This window comes from Tiliqua scincoides, chromosome 5, assembly GCF_035046505.1.
Source record: "Tiliqua scincoides isolate rTilSci1 chromosome 5, rTilSci1.hap2, whole genome shotgun sequence".
Taxonomy (NCBI): domain Eukaryota; kingdom Metazoa; phylum Chordata; class Lepidosauria; order Squamata; family Scincidae; genus Tiliqua; species Tiliqua scincoides.
This window is the reverse complement of record NC_089825.1, coordinates 118,883,056-118,898,200: the sequence shown is the minus strand read 5'-3', so window position 1 is coordinate 118,898,200 and position 15,145 is coordinate 118,883,056. Positions and strand designations below refer to the sequence as shown.

At 46.2% G+C, this 15,145-nt stretch overlaps 2 protein-coding genes across 3 annotated transcripts in view; one reads left to right on the top strand and one right to left on the bottom strand.

Annotated features, from left to right (window-relative positions):
- The first annotated feature begins 2,651 nt into the window (after positions 1-2,651).
- On the top strand, positions 2,652-8,756 carry LOC136651687 (ferritin light chain, oocyte isoform-like). Its single transcript, XM_066628299.1, has 4 exons — positions 2,652-2,896; positions 6,594-6,740; positions 7,787-7,912; positions 8,431-8,756. The coding sequence occupies exons 1-4, from the start codon at positions 2,795-2,797 to the stop codon at positions 8,587-8,589; spliced, it is 534 nt and encodes a 177-aa protein (XP_066484396.1). The 5' UTR covers positions 2,652-2,794; the 3' UTR covers positions 8,590-8,756.
- A 1,504-nt stretch (positions 8,757-10,260) lies between these two features.
- GYS1 (glycogen synthase 1) overlaps positions 10,261-15,145 on the bottom strand; it is a 31,677-nt gene continuing 26,792 nt past the window's right edge. For both annotated transcript variants that reach the window (XM_066627616.1, XM_066627618.1), the window contains exons 16-17: positions 13,966-14,046; positions 10,261-13,010 (exon numbers count right to left, since the gene is read on the bottom strand). In XM_066627616.1, coding sequence (XP_066483713.1) covers positions 12,693-13,010; positions 13,966-14,046 — 399 coding nt within the window. In that variant the 3' untranslated portion in view covers positions 10,261-12,692. The remainder of the gene's footprint in view (positions 13,011-13,965; positions 14,047-15,145) is intronic.

The window sequence follows — 15,145 nt, the reverse complement described above, 5'->3', positions numbered from 1 at the left end:
GCTCTGTCTTTGACGACAAGTGGGTACAGCGGGTGCAGAGGTACAGCACAAAGAGGAATGCTGCATTTGTTGAGATGCACACCTGTTGGGCCTGTTGGAAATAACCCGTTTCTGCCCAACCCACAGGTGTACACATTTGATCCCTGTAGTATATGAAACATTGAGCAGAAATGGCTTTAAAGGTATATGATGGGTTGGCAGACTTTAATAATAATAACTAGGAATTTATATACCGCCTTTCTGGTCATCGGATTACTCCTCTGACTTTATTCAAGGCGGTTTTACATAGGCAGGCATTTCTAAATCCCTCAAGGGGGTTTTTACAAACATAGAGGTTCTTTCTTTCAAGAACCGACAACATTTCAGAGTGGATCTTCCTGGTTTGGTCTCACTTCTGGCCTCTGGTTCTCCCACACAGGCTGACAAGCAGCTCCATCTCTCACATGGAGGGCAGCCAAGACACTTCTTGCTCACACCAAGATCAGGTGGAATCACTCAGCTTGGCTTGTCAGCTGCTTCAAGGTCTCATTCTCAGCTGTTCAGGGAGCTGCTGGTGTCCTCAAACTGGCAACCTTTTGATGTTATATTTGGGCTAACGGAGGCTCTACTCTCCCAGGGGTGCCCAAACCCTGGCCCTGGGGCCACTTGTAGCCCTTGAGACCTCATAATATGGCCCTCAGGGAGCCCCCAGTCTCCAATGAGTCTCTGGCCCTCCAGAAATTTGTTGGAGCCCACACTGGCCCGATGCAACTGCTCTCAGCGTGAGAACGACTGTTTGACCACGCATGTGAGCTGTGGGAGGAGGGCTCCCCTCCACTGCTTGCTGTTTCACATCTGTGATGCAGTAGTAGCAGCAAAGGAAAGGCCAACCTTGCTTTGTGCAAGGCCTTTTATAGGCCTTGAGCTTTTGCAAGACCTTCATTCATTCATATAAGTTCATCTTTAATATATTCATTTATGTAAGCATATGTAAATATATTCAAATTTTAATGTAAATTAATCCCCCCCACAGCGTCAGAGAGATGATGTGGCCCTCCTGCCAAAAACTTTGGACACCCCTGCTCTAGACCACACTTCCTGCCCCTCTAGACCAGACCTGCTGCCTGTTGAGGAGGGTCTGTTTATATTATTGGATATATTGTTTATCCAAGACAATAGGAGGCTCTGTTTATGTTGGATATATTGGATTAACACCTGTTGCAGGGTCTATGCCGGGGTGGGCAAACTTTCAACTTTAGGGATCCTGGACCTTTAACAATTGTATAGAAGAGAGAATTTCAGCAGGTGCAGCTTGTCATCTCATAGATGACAATTTAAATCCAGACATCTCACAGATGACAAGCTGCACCTGCTGAAATTCCCCCGCTTCTGTACAATTATTAAAGGTCCAGGATCCCTACAGTTGAAAGTTTGCCCACCCCTAATCTAACTCCTTGTGTCTCTCCAGGGCTCATCTGTCATGCCAGGCCCCTCCCAAGCAGAGCCTGGACTTCTATAATTGCAATGCAGCTGATGGAAAAATTCATGCAACTATTAAAACCCCTTTTTCCCACCTACAGCTGCACACATTTGGTCCCTGTTGCGTATATGCAACGTTGGGAAGAAATGGCTTGAGGCTGCAATCAGGCAGGCTTCACTGGAAGTGAGGTTTCAGCCTGTGAAATTGACTTGAAAGCAGACACACAGGGGTAGGCTGGGGGGGTTTGCAATGCACATTAACTCTGGGGTCTTGCTTTACAACAGGGGTGTCCAAAGTTTTTGGCAGGAGGGCCACATCATCTCTCTGACACTGTGTGGGGGGGGGGCCGAATTAATTTATGTTTCAAATTTGAATAAATTTACATAAATGAATATATTAAAGATGAACTTATATGAATGAATGAAGGTCTTGCAGTAGTTCAAGGCCTATAAAAGGCCTTGCACAAAGCAAGGCTGGCCTTTCCTTTCCTGCTGCTACTGCATCACAGATGTGAAACAACAAGCAATGGAGGGAGCCCTCATCCCACAGCTCACTCGAGAGGCCAAACAGTTGCCCTCACGCTGAGAGCAGTTGCATCGATCGGGCCAGTGTGGGCTCCAACAAATCTCTGGAGGGCCAGAGGCTCATTGGAGGCTAGGGGCTTCCTGAGGGCCACATAGAGAGGCCTTGAGGGCCGCAAGTGGCCCCCGGGCCGGGGTTTGGGCACCCCTGCTTTACAGTTATGGAGATGTACAGTACTCTCATTGCTAATGATTTAGGCTACAATTGTATACACGCTTTCCTGGGTGCAACATAATGGGACTGACTTTTGAGTAGACCTGCTTAGGCTTGGACTGTTATTCATATAACTGCACTTCTGGCAACAGATTTAAGTGCTGGGAGCTTCCAATCTAAACACGACCCATTTGAAACCACAAAATCAGGCTCAAGGCTGCTTCTGAGATTCAGAGCCCTATGCGTGTCTGCTCAGAAGCTGGTCTCATTATAGTCAGTGGGGCTTACTCCCAGGTAAGTCTGGATGGGATTGCAGCCTCAGTGGGGTCTGTTACAGCCTCCCTTCCCGCACAAAGGCAAGTCAAGGCTTGCAATGTAGACAGCCCCCTGCGCTTGCGCCCAGCGCGGAGGGAGTGTCTGGGAAGAGCCTCCGCGAGTGGCTATAAAGGGCTCCGCGGGGCACGCCTCGCTCAGACCGATCCCGCTGCCGGCCATCGCTTCTTCGCTCTTGCTTCAACAGTGCTTGAACGGAGCAGGACCGCGGCCGCCCCTTCCCCGCTGCATCTCTTCCTGCACCAGCCAAGCTCGATCTCCTGCACCATGAGCTCCAAGATCCGCCAGAACTACGACGCCGAGAGCGAAGCTGGAGTGAACCGCTTGGTCAACCAGTTCCTGCACGCCAGCTACGCCTACCTGTCCCTGGTGAGCATCGCCTTCCTCTTCCCCCTTCCTGGGAGTATCTCTAGACTGCAAAGAAACAGCATCCCCCAGGACTGGTTGACTCATCCTCAGGCGCCTTCTAAGCTCTTGCAGCTGCATAAGGCAGAAGTTCAACAGGCGCAGACTCCCCCGGTGCCTTTTCCCCCTCCCCTCCAGCATCGGGTGCCTCTCTGTGTTCTGCTGCTCTCCTCCAAAGGCGAAGGAGCCTGCCATCTTCTCCTGGTTTGCAAACAATAGATGGGGGTGGGAGGAACCCAGGCGTCCTGCTCTCTGGAGTGGTCGCCCCACCCATCATTGGGTTCCAGTCTGTTTGCTCATCATGACTGTCTCCTCCTCCCCTCTTAGTAGGTTCTGCCTTCTAGCCTAGTCTCCTTTCCTGTTTGCATAGAATCTTGCAAGGCTGGAGAGAGAGAGAGAGAGTGTGTGTGTTTGGTAGCTCCATGTAGCTGCCTTTGTTGTGCCTCTGCTACTCATTGACCATGTTTGTTCCTTCTTCCTTCATGGTGCAAAGAGAACTGCATGTTCAAGGACCTGTTTCTTTCTCTTTCCTCTTCCTCTCTCCCTGTTCCCAGGGAGGCTTTATAAGGTTTGAACCTGGCTTTGCTCTGTTGCAGCTTAGCAGGCTGGCAGCTATCCTGCTGGTGTGGCTATCTTGTGGCATCCCCTTCTTTCAAGTACCTGTTCTCCACCATCCATGCCAATCCTTGTGCAGAACCTAGTGCCCGAGGGGTTATAAACCTGTGTGCCTTGAACAGTGTGTCCTCTTCTGTGTGCCTAAAGAGCCACCTCTCTGATATTTGGCTTTTCTTACCATTGTTCCCTTGTTCATATTACTCTCTGTAGGCTAGTGGTTCCCAAACTTTTAAGCATTGGGACCCACTTTTAAAAATGACACTCTATGAGGACCCACCTAGGCTTACTTTAAAAAAATCTAGAAAGGAATAATATTCTTATTTATTTACACGTAACAATAACCAGAAAAAAAATGTTCCAACATTTATCCCCCTGTATTTAAAAATGCTTGCAAACTGCAGGAGCTGTTTGTAGGGCAGTTAGCAGCTATCTGGTTTTTGAAAAGCTTCAATTATCTGATCTCTCCATCACATGTGTTTTTATTGGAGGCTCTGTTTGGCTGCTATGGGACCCACCAAAAATTAGGTTCTGGCTCACCAGTGGGTCCTGTCCTGCATTTTGGGAACCATTGCTCTAGGCACCTGGGTAACCCCTTGGGAGTGTCTGTTCTCTAGTTCACTTTAGCTATGGTGTCTACCCTCCGATTCTTTCCCATTTCCTACAGGCCACTAGTTTGAAGCGCAAATGTGTCCTTGGATAAAGTGAACTTTATCACTGGTTTCTTTAAAGCTCCAACTACAAGCAGTATTGCAAGATAGGAGATCAATCATTAACTTCCTCTTGTTGTGCTTGGAAGCCTGCACTTTGGCATCAAAGTCTGTTGTCTGTAGATCAAGTAGATTTAGACTGGGAGGCTAGCTTGAGGGGAAGGAGAATAGACAGAAGGGTGCCTATACAACGAAGGAAATTGCTTTGGGGCAGAAATGGCTTCTCCTTGGTTTCCAAGTGCATCAAGGCTTGCTGGATCTAAAGGACATCTAGGCTACAAATTGAGTTGTTTGTAAATTGGCAAACCATTGTAGTGGCTAGCCAAAGAACCCTGACAATTGTAGTTTTGAGAGCTTCTTCAAAATTGCAAGCTATAGTTCCCAAGTCTCTTTGAAGAGAGCAGTGGTGATAAAACTAGCTTCAATAGTAGTATAGCTTGTAATAGTGCTAGATCAATTTAGCTGTACGTCTGTAGGTCCTCTCCTTTTCTGCCCCAGCAACAGACTTATCTATTCCTCTGTCATTCTAATCTTGGCTTTCTCACTATGCACAAGCATGTTGGTAGTTCATTTTGGCTTGCCACTGGACTACTGTCTGCTGTAGCCCTGTGATCAATTCTTCTGGCTAGTGGTTCAGCTGGCACCTGCTGTTGGATTGATCTGGTGCTGGGGCAAACAGCTGCTAATTCCTAAATGGGGCTCAGATCAGTAACACTAAATGCTTGATGCAGTGGTTCTTATGACCCACCAGCTAATGTAATGATGCCCTGTTCTGGTGGGGTGGGGTCAGGGGGAAAGCAACGAAGCATTCCCTAGGATAGCACCACTGTGGGGGAAGGCGGGCTAGTTTTAAACTAAACTTCTGGTTTAATCGTGCTTGCAACTTTCACTATTTAGAAGCTGCAGGGAGCCCTGCCAGTGTTTTGCGGGGCTCCCCACACCCCCGGACCCTGAGAATATGTATGGTTAGTTTAAAAATAGCCCCCATTTGCTGCCCTGTCCCTCCCCCCCCCCCCAAACACTTACCCCAGGAGTAAATCTCCCAGGAGGTCTCCCAGTGAGAACCACTGGCTTAATGTATATAGTTGAGAGACTACATTAAGCACTCTAGAGGTGCTCTGTTGGAGAAATACTGATTAATCTGAAGCAGGCTGAAAGTAGATGATGAACATACCAAATGACACTGTTTGAGTTACCCATGGGAATTCCTGGAATAGCATGCTTGTATTAAATAAAAGTGCCTTACTTAGCTCATGTCAGTGTAACTTGCTGTCATGTTGGTGAAATCTTGGCACTGACTTGAATTTGGCAAAAATGGTTCATAGATGCTGGCCTAGTTACAGCTTCTCTGTGTTTGTACTAAAAATGCAGTATGCTTTGAGCATCCTGATGTTCTTGTGTATTATAGGGTTGAGTGTGTGAGCCAGAAAGTACCTAGTTTGGTAAACCATGGGCTACTTGGTTGCTCATGGAATACCTCTAACATGGAGGTAAGTGGGTCTAACTTACAGAGCTGGTAGGGCAATATGGATGTAAATAGTGTCTCAAACAGGTCTTCAACCTTTTTCACCATGACCCCAGTAAATAGAGTAAGAAACTGGAGACCCCACTGTTGATCCTGTCCACCCTCCCAAGACTCTATCCACCCTTGCCCTGCCCTATAATGCCCTTCCAGCACTGTTCACTGTAACCAGATATTATTGGAGAGAGCAGAAAGTGTTACCATGAAGCCTGGCACTAGTGGAAGCTATTTTTAGCACAATTGGAAAGAACCTGCACAGGACACAACCTCCTGGTACCTGAAGGGGTACACCAAATACCTCCCCCTTTACCTGGTGGTGCTCTAGTCCATTGCTCTTCAATCTTTTTCACTCTCATAAGTTGCCCCAACTCCCGCAGCTGAGGCTTCGTGACTTCTTTGGTCCCACCCCAAGGTTGAAGAACACTGGATTATAGTAGCAACAACTGAAGAGTTGCTTGCTTTATTTTGTTTCATCTGCTTGGGTATCTTCTGAGGTGCAGGAGCCTCTCGAGAGGCAGAGCAACACCTGTAAGTATGGCTCTTCAGACATTTTGCCAGACTGGCTTGTGCAAATTACTGTCTGCAAATGCAACTCAAATTGTAGGCTTTGATTCTGGTTTCCTAGCTGATTACAACCTACAGGCACTTGCTAAGCTGTAGTTAAACTTCCTCCGTCATGGCTTGCCTTAGTGCCAGAAGAAAGTGGCACTCTGACTTGTGGGTAGGGTGTTCTTTCCAGGTCACAGACCTCTAGCCTTGGGGCATGTGTTAACTCTATGCTGTTGATCTAGAGCTGAACCCCATCCTTTTCTGCCAGGGCTTCTATTTCACTCGGGATGATGTGGCTTTATCCAAGTTTGCCTCCTTCTTCCGGCACCTGTCTGAGGAGAAGCATGAACAAGCTGAGAAGCTCCTGACCTTCCAGAACCGCCGTGGTGGAAGAGCTGTCCTGCAGGATGTCAAGGTGAGAATTAGGTGTCTGCCGGAGGGTGGTGTGGTTGAGGCAAGATTGCCTGTTCACTGAGACAAGACAGAACTTCTGGGTGAAGGCAAAACGTAAAGCTGATTGCCATCTGAGGATCTTGAGAATGGCAAGAGGGTAGAAGGAAGCCTGAACTAAGCACTGGTAATTACCACAGCTAGTAATGGGGGTGTATGGCAGTGTCTTGTTGAACATACCGGGAGACGGAATATGTCTGTAGAGCAGGGGTGTCAAACATAAGGCCTGTGGGCTGAATGCAGCCCTCAGAAGCAATTTATCTGGTGCCCATTAGCATTGGACTCTGCCAGCTTGATAATTGGGCTCTTTCATTTCTTGAAAATGTGAACAAGATTTGCAGATTTTCTCTTGTCATTTGCAGCTAATGAGTTTTTATTTGAGTACAAAGTGCTTATTTCTGGCCATCATCTCATTAATAATGTGACTTCTCAATGATGTCACTTCCGGCCCTCACCATGAATGCTAACTTTGGCTCTCTGTATGAAACCAGTTTGACATCCTTGGTCTAGGAGTTCTGGGCTCTAGTTCTTATTGCCCTTGTGTTGATTTCTTAGGAGCCATTTGGACCAATCATTTTCCTGCACTGCATCTACTCAAGACACATTTAACTTTGTCTGAATGATGTCTCATCTAAAAAAATGAATTTCTCATTGCACATGCTTATGTATGTGAGGCTAGTGGGTGGGTTCCCTGCCTAGATTTGAGTTTGGATTATCTGGGCTCTTGTGGTCTGTTAGGTGATTGGCATTGACAGATTAAAAACAAACTAGATCATGGAGAATTGGAGGCTGATGGTGATGGAGGATCATGTGACCCCTTGCATTTTCTGGCAAGGGTCTACCTGCCTGTGTGTGTGGGGAGGGGGTCATCTGCTCAAGGTGTGCATGGCAGAAAGGCCAGTAGCTGGCAGGAATATTTTGAAGGGGCAGGTGACTTGGGCACAAGGAATTGGAACAAGTCTGTTGCAGGTGGTGCATGCTCGCTAGCGATCTTTACTATTGCTTATCTAGAAACCAGAGAAAGATGAATGGGGAAATGGAGCTGCTGCCATGACATATGCTCTTCAGCTGGAGAAGAATGTTAACCAGGCTTTACTGGAGCTGCACCAAGTTGCTACACGCCATGTGGATCCTCATGTAAGTACTGCAGGAAAATGAGTTGGCAGGATGAAGTATTGGATCCCAGATTAATGTTAATGGGGTGGAACTTCTCCCTCATTACAAGTCTCTGGGAGTGGGCAGTCCCAACTTCTTGGAGGGCAAGGACACCCTTCCCCTTGGGAGTTGGAGCAAGACTTAATCCCTTCTCTTGGAGTTGGCACCCATCCTAATAAGAGTGCTCCCTAGGAGAATTCAGAATCTAGCAACTAGGAAAACTTGGAATCTAGCAGCTATGCAAATCTAGATCATGGAAGGCAGGTTTGTCAAGGGCTTATCCATACAGGGCTCATCCCTGCCCAACTTCTGAAGTCTTGATGTATAGGTACACCCTTCAGATCATCTGAAGAGCTAGAAATCAGTTAAACAGTTGGACTGTTGTTGTGTTCCATTTATACACTACTGTAGTATGATCATGTAACCATAAGTAATCTGGAACATGAACCCCTTAAAGTTAATATATTCAGACTTGATCTTCTCCCTCATTCCACCCAAAGATGTGTGACTTCCTGGAAACTCACTACCTTGATGAGGAAGTGAAGCTGATCAAGAAGCTGGGTGACCATGTAACTAACCTGAAGCGTACCCGTGCCCACGAGGACGGCCTGGGCGAATACCTCTTTGACCGTCTCACACTGGGAGAGTCCAGCGACTGAGCCTGGAGATTCCAGCTCCACTCCCACCTCTAGCAGCCTGGTCCAAATGTGTTCCTTTAATTACCATGTATCAAACTGGCTGCTCAAAAAATAAGCATTCCTCTCTACCTGCATCTTGAAGGGGAGAGTCTGTAACTGGGATTAAATAAACTTGGCATTAAGCACTACGTTGTAGAGGGTGTGTGGTAAAGATTCTAGCCTTTCTTCCTTTCACTAGCCATTAATTCTGCTAATGAATTGCACAATCTGGCTGTGCTTTGCAGAAACTCCGTCCAGAACTCACTACAAATGGGATGGGGGCAGCTGGGGGGATAGAACCCTACTCTTTTCTTAAATGCTGTTGGCCCAACTTGTTTGTGAAAACAAAAGTTCTTCACTGCTGAATGTAGGCCCTGCCCCATTGGACAAGGTAGAGCAGCAATTTTCAACCTTTTTCATCTCACCGCACACTGACAAGGCACTAAAATTGTTGAGGCACACATCAGGTTTTTGACAATTGATAAGGCACACCAGGCTGCCAGTGGGGGGCTTACATCCCCCATTGGCCCTACTAATAAATGACCTTCCCCCAAATTCTTGTGGCACACTAATGTGCCATGGCACAGTGGTTGAAAATGGCTGGGGTAGAGGAATACTAGAGTCTCCTAGGAAAGATGCTTCTGTATTTAGGTTGCTATTCTATGCACTTGTACCAGGGAGTGAGTGTTGCAGAACACAGTGGTACTGTCCTGGAGTAAACATGCACCAAAAGGAGTGCCTTGCCTTGGAGCAGACAGCTTAAGACTTCTGCTGGAGTGGTTTTCCTTCTGGGGGACTAGTAACATCCATTAGCAGTGGGCAAAGGGCATTGGGTTTGAGGCTATGTGCATTGGGCCCTGCTACTATTGGACCTTGCATTGACCACTTCTGGCTGTATCTTTTACACACCTGCTCCCTACCAAGGGAGGAGATAGCTTCACTTTTCCCCCACAGAAGGCTAATCTGTTTTGCCAGCTGCCCATTCTTGCAAGGGAAGAGTTAGCCCCGGTTATCTATTTGCTGACAGATCTGTTCTGTGCCTATATCACTATTTTAAAATACAGTAGTAAGCTGTTTGCATTGCCTCTAATAATACAATGGGCCCACTCTGGTCTCAAAGCATAGGCTAGTATTTTAAGGTTGAAATATCTCTCAAGCTGGTCTGTCAATTCATAGGACACACACCAATCATTCTTCCCCAGCAGTTGACAGCAAATCATCTACTGCAGAAGGTCTGCTGACATAAATGTATGTAAGAGTTAGTCAATTCAGATCCCTGTATGTGACTGGCTTGTAGGCAAAAGCACTCAGTCCTCCTCCCCATTTTAGTTTTCAGTGTTGGATCTTCAACACGCCATGCACAGCTGTCACCCTTTTAGTCCAGCCCGTAGGGTGGTCTACCTTCCTCCACTACCTCTGTAGGAGGTGCTTCTCATTCCTGCCTTGAGGAAGAGTACCCCTGCATGCATTAACCAAGAGACATAAAGCAAATTCCATTCTCAATCCTGTTCCCTTGTAGCTAGAGATGCTTCCTGTGTGCAAAGCAGCTGCTGTACCTCCTTCTCCCTTGGCTGGAAGACTCATTTTGTACTAACACATCACGTACCTGAAAAGATTCAATACCTTCCTTTCCAAACATTATCCTGAAGCAGGTTTTTCAAAGCAGAGTTTATTCTTAAATAACTGACGTTCCATCTCACAAGCAACTTTCATTCATCACAGTTACATTCCCACATGGGGAAAGGAAGTGTATGGAAGAGAGAAACTGAGAACTTCAAGCACTTTTCAACCATCATAAATAAAAATCTATGGGATGAGAGAGGAGAGGATGGTGGGCCATGAAACCTTAAACTAAGTGGATTTCTCTGGTAATGGCTGGGGAAGAGACAAGGGTTCATGATCCACATATGGAAGCTTAGTTAGCCCATAGGACCAGGAAGCACAAACAAAAGGGGGTAATCTAAGCTGCAGGGGATTTTTTTTTTTTTAACTAAAAAGTGATTATCCTTAGTTCAGTTGATAGAGTTGGCAGCAAATGCAGGATTTTGGGGGCTCTCTAAGTGGATAGGATTTGATCCACCCTAGATAGTTGCCTCTTGTGCTGGATAGCATAACCAAGCCTTACACTCTTCAGAAGCACTTTCTCTACATTTCTGCACAAACCCATCTTCTCAAAGATACCTTGGCTACACCATCCACTCACATTACCACCATAGGCCCACATCTTTGTATAAAATTGACAACACAACAGCCTGGATTATTGTGGCAACTTTGAGAACTCAAACAATGGTCTCTAAGACACCCACAGTTGGCCGCAAGGATGCCACTTTGCAGGTATTTAGCACGGCCTTTCCAACAAGACTCACTCCAGGCTGTTAAAACTGCCATACACTTGGGGTCATGCTGGCAGCTGTCTTTATTTTAAGAGACTTGTGTGTCAGTTATTGCATCCATTAAGAAATATGTACCATAGCTACTTGCACACTTTGGCATGCAGCCCTCTCCAGAACACCTTGAAATGCTTCAAGACTTGTCATGAAGGAGAAGTCAAGGAAGTGCTCCAGAGAGTCCTATACATTTTAGAGCTGGCTCTAGGGAGTGCCTGCAACCCTACATTCCTGGAGGCAAAATTTAAGGCAACTCAAGTCATTTGGTTTGTTCCATTTGCTTTAGCAGACCATGATCCCAGCTGCCTTGCATATATCCCTCTTTGAGTTCAATATGGCACTTAAAAGATCACACAGAATGAATCATATTGCACTTGAGAATAAGGATAAGTGCAATATGATTCATTCTGTGTGATCTTTTTATTCTCAAGTGCTCAAGGGTGTCCACCAGGACAAAAACAGTTTCTATGCTCTGACTATGTCTCTGGAAACAACTATCAGTCTTGAATGAAATTCCTGTTGAGTCAAGCCACTTATTCAGAATGATTTGCACAGCAAACACAGTCCTCACTTTCTTCTACCTTAGAATGCCACACACATATGATGCATTTCTTTATTCCTTGAACATCTGAGAGACAAAGATCTCAAAGGATCTAAAATCCTAAGAGCTCCCACCTTATTTCGACTTGTCTTAAAGTCAAGATCAGCTCCAGCCCAAACACTTATCAACAGAGCCCCTTTTCCCACCAGACATGATCTGTAAGCAGTGAACAGAGTTTCATTTAAACTCTGTCTGGCTCTGCATATTTGAAAGGACCAGTATTCCAAAATCCCTGCTTTTCACTTTCCAGGGTCTTTTGCTTTCAGTGGCTTCATGTTCCTTTAAACTCAGCACAGAATCGAGAGAACTTTTTGTGGTATTCAAGAGGCACTATTAAAAAGACAAGCCTGGTCCTCCTCTTATACTAGAACAAAGCAGGCCAGTGGATTTTAAAAAGTGCTTCTGGTTTCCTCAAGGACTGGAATTTCCTAGAATGCCAGAACATTCTAGAACCTTGCTGGCCGTACCTCACAAGGTCCCTACGCCAGCAATCCAGCATTATAAAAAGAACCAAGAACTACCTTCTGGTATTACAGAATCCTCTTTATAAACATTTGTTTATAAAAGCCTGTAGGATTTCTGAGTCAGCAATACATTGGGGTAGCACTGCTCAATATTCTAGACCACAAAGCTACCCAGCCAGCAGCACTGAGAATTCATATCACTTCTATGTCTTAAGTGAAGGCTGTTGACTTTTCAAATTTTAATGCAGAAATAGAGATAGCTTCCTGTAAAAGACTGGCAGCATATAGGACAGTTGACTACATCTAGAGGAATGTGTGCCCTGACCTTCTAGATCAAGCAGAACACAGGGATGCATGTCGTGTTCTAGAGTGAGCAAAGAGCTTTTTTTTCTCGTTTCACTCCAGACTACGGGTGCCTTTCCTCCCCCCTCTGCTTGGACAACCTGATCCAGGACCGCCTTTCAGATCAACATAGGAATATGCCAACTCTAGCTCCGCCTCAGTTCTGGAACTTGCTAGAACCTACAATCTAGAACCATTTCCAAATCCAGCACTAGAGAACAGCTGACCTACCGAGGGTGGGGGTGAGGCATGGGAAAAGTAGGAGGGTGTTTCACAGCATGATTGTTCTAGCTAATTCTTCTCCTCAATCAGAGAGTTGGTGGGGCTGCTAAGGTCACTGGGGCTGCTAGGAAGGGTGGGAGTGCTGGCATTGGAGGCATTGGAGGAAGTGCTGGCTTCACTGGAGCCCTTCTTAGGGCGCTTCCTCCACTCAGGAACAGGACCCATCATTGCTTGCGGCTTGATGTTCTGCCGGTCTTTTTCTGCTTCTTCCTCCTCGTCGTACCGTTCATCGTCATCTTCTGTTTCACTGTGGTGAGGGCTGGAGTGGCGGGAAATGGAGGGAGATGGTGGCACGGAAGCCGGGCGTGGGTAGCGGAAGCCCTGAGCCTGCAAGGAGGGGAGAGGAACACAAAATGCATGAACCAAAGAATGAGACTATGGAATGGCCGAGTTGCAGTTGCTTCTGAAACAGATCTGTTTGTCTTTTGCAAAGGAGTCAGGGACATGGATGCTTTGCAGGAGGAAGGGATCATCTGAATAGAACTTCAAGCTCAACCACTGTGCTCCTATCTGTTCTGTTTTCTGACTAGCAATGACTCCTGAAGATCTCACGCCAGGGGTCTATGCCTGGAACTGCCTCCCAGATTATCTGCATGCTACTGCCTCATTCTTCCTTCAAATCCCTTCTCAAAATCCCATTTTCTTGCGGGAAACCCTTAGCACAACCTCTGCCTTAAGCCTTATACCCTCCTGAAACTAAGCTTAAGAAATGCACGTTCTTCCCCTGTTTGTTCCTACCTCCATTTCCCTCTCCTGTGTTGAATTTTAGACTGTACGGATGCTTCCGGAGGCTCCTTGGGAGTACTTATCTGGAGATTCCGGAGGCCTCTCCTGGGTTGTGCCAGGCTGGCAACCCACTTTATGTCTCTACAGGCCTCAGCATGGCCCATAGCAGCCTAGGGAAGCTACTTCCAGTTTTTGGAGACTTCCGGTTAGACTAATTCCAGAGGCTTCTATGGGCCACCTGAGGCCTGTGGAGGCCAACAGAGTGGGTCGCCAGCCTGGCATGATCCAGGCTAGGCTTCTGGAGGCTCCAGATAAGTAACTGTGCGAGCTTCAGGAGTGGATCCCATCATCCGCTGAAATCCTTATCTGCGGGGGTGGGTGTGGAATCAAACCCCTGCGGATAAGGAGGGTGCACTGTATGCTACTCAGGACAGACTTGTTCTCTTGTACTCTGTTGTGCCTTATCATCCTGGTATTTTGACATTCTTGCAACTAGACATGCCAGGGACTGATCCTGGAACCTTGCCATACAAAGCAGATGTTCTGCTATACTTACAGCTGCAGGTTCGTGTGGCTCATAGGTGAAGTTGTCAGGGAATGCCTTTGCTAGTGCCATATGCCGTGCATACATGTAATACTACAAAGGAAGAAATGCACAGCAATGAGACAAGATGGACATCAGAATCTTCTTCGCTGTATCCACTTAGAGTTTCACAGATGCCCAATAATATTAGTATCACCCAGCCAGCTTCCCACAATGCACATTTGCTTCCTGTACTCAGAACCACCATCTCAGAGGTTTAGTTCTTAGACTGCTGGGTTCTTCCACCCAAGGCTATGGAAAGAGGCTACCTTACAAATTAAGAGGATCCCTGGATTTGGGGGAGTTCTGTATTAAATCTCCCCTGAGTGAACTTAAGACCAGGCAAAAATGTAAAAAATGAGTTTATTAAAAGGTTGAAGGAACACAGCGATGAATGGCCTAAAACAAAGCATGGCTAAAAGCCACTGGGAAAGAAAGATAAGGAGGTTGGGAACAAAGGTGGGCATATGGTTAAAAGACAAGCTGAAAACAAACAAGAGCCCCAATGCAAATAAGTGGGTATCTTTCTCTACTCAAGATTGTGACGCTGACCCAGGACTCTGGTCCTTAAATGATAAGCGGGCGCACCTTTCGCTAAAACAGCAACTCTTTTCAATGATGGAATGGGGCCACACACACTGCAGCAGTCTTTTTAGGATGCTGGGGCATCACAGAAATCTCTGGGGAACTAGAAAGGTCCAAAATACAGGGTGACCCAAAGAAAACAGAAACCACAAATCTTTGAATAAAACTGGAAAGAACATGACTTTTATGCAAAGCGACCAAGATAACTGAAACTTTGGGGAATAATTGTACATAGATTGAAGTTTGAGTCCAGTAAGTTTCTTGAAATTTACTGGACCTTTGTAGGATTTAATAAAATTTTTAAGGGTTCTGTTTTTTTGGGGTCCCCCTGTAGCCAGCTAGCAAGAAAAAAAGGAATGAAAGAAAGAAAAGCAAAACATTGGGGAAAATCTAGGATTTTTCACTACAGGGGCTCACAAGAATGAATGCCCTTTCCTAACAAAAAAAAACAACAGGGAGAAAAATTCTAGCATAACTGCCTCTGTGGAAAGCTACTTTTCTACATACAGGAATTTTCATTTTCGGCTGGAAGAGTATTCCATCATATGAGCCTTAACTTACAATCCAA

Coding starts and splice junctions, on each gene's coding strand:
- LOC136651687 (XM_066628299.1), top strand. CDS start 2,795: ATGAGCTCCAAGATCCGCCAGAACTACGACGCCGAGAGCGAAGCTGGA. Junction 2,897..6,593: donor GCTACGCCTACCTGTCCCTG/GTGAGCATCGCC, acceptor CTTTTCTGCCAG/GGCTTCTATTTCACTCGGGA. Junction 7,913..8,430: donor CACGCCATGTGGATCCTCAT/GTAAGTACTGCA, acceptor TTCCACCCAAAG/ATGTGTGACTTCCTGGAAAC.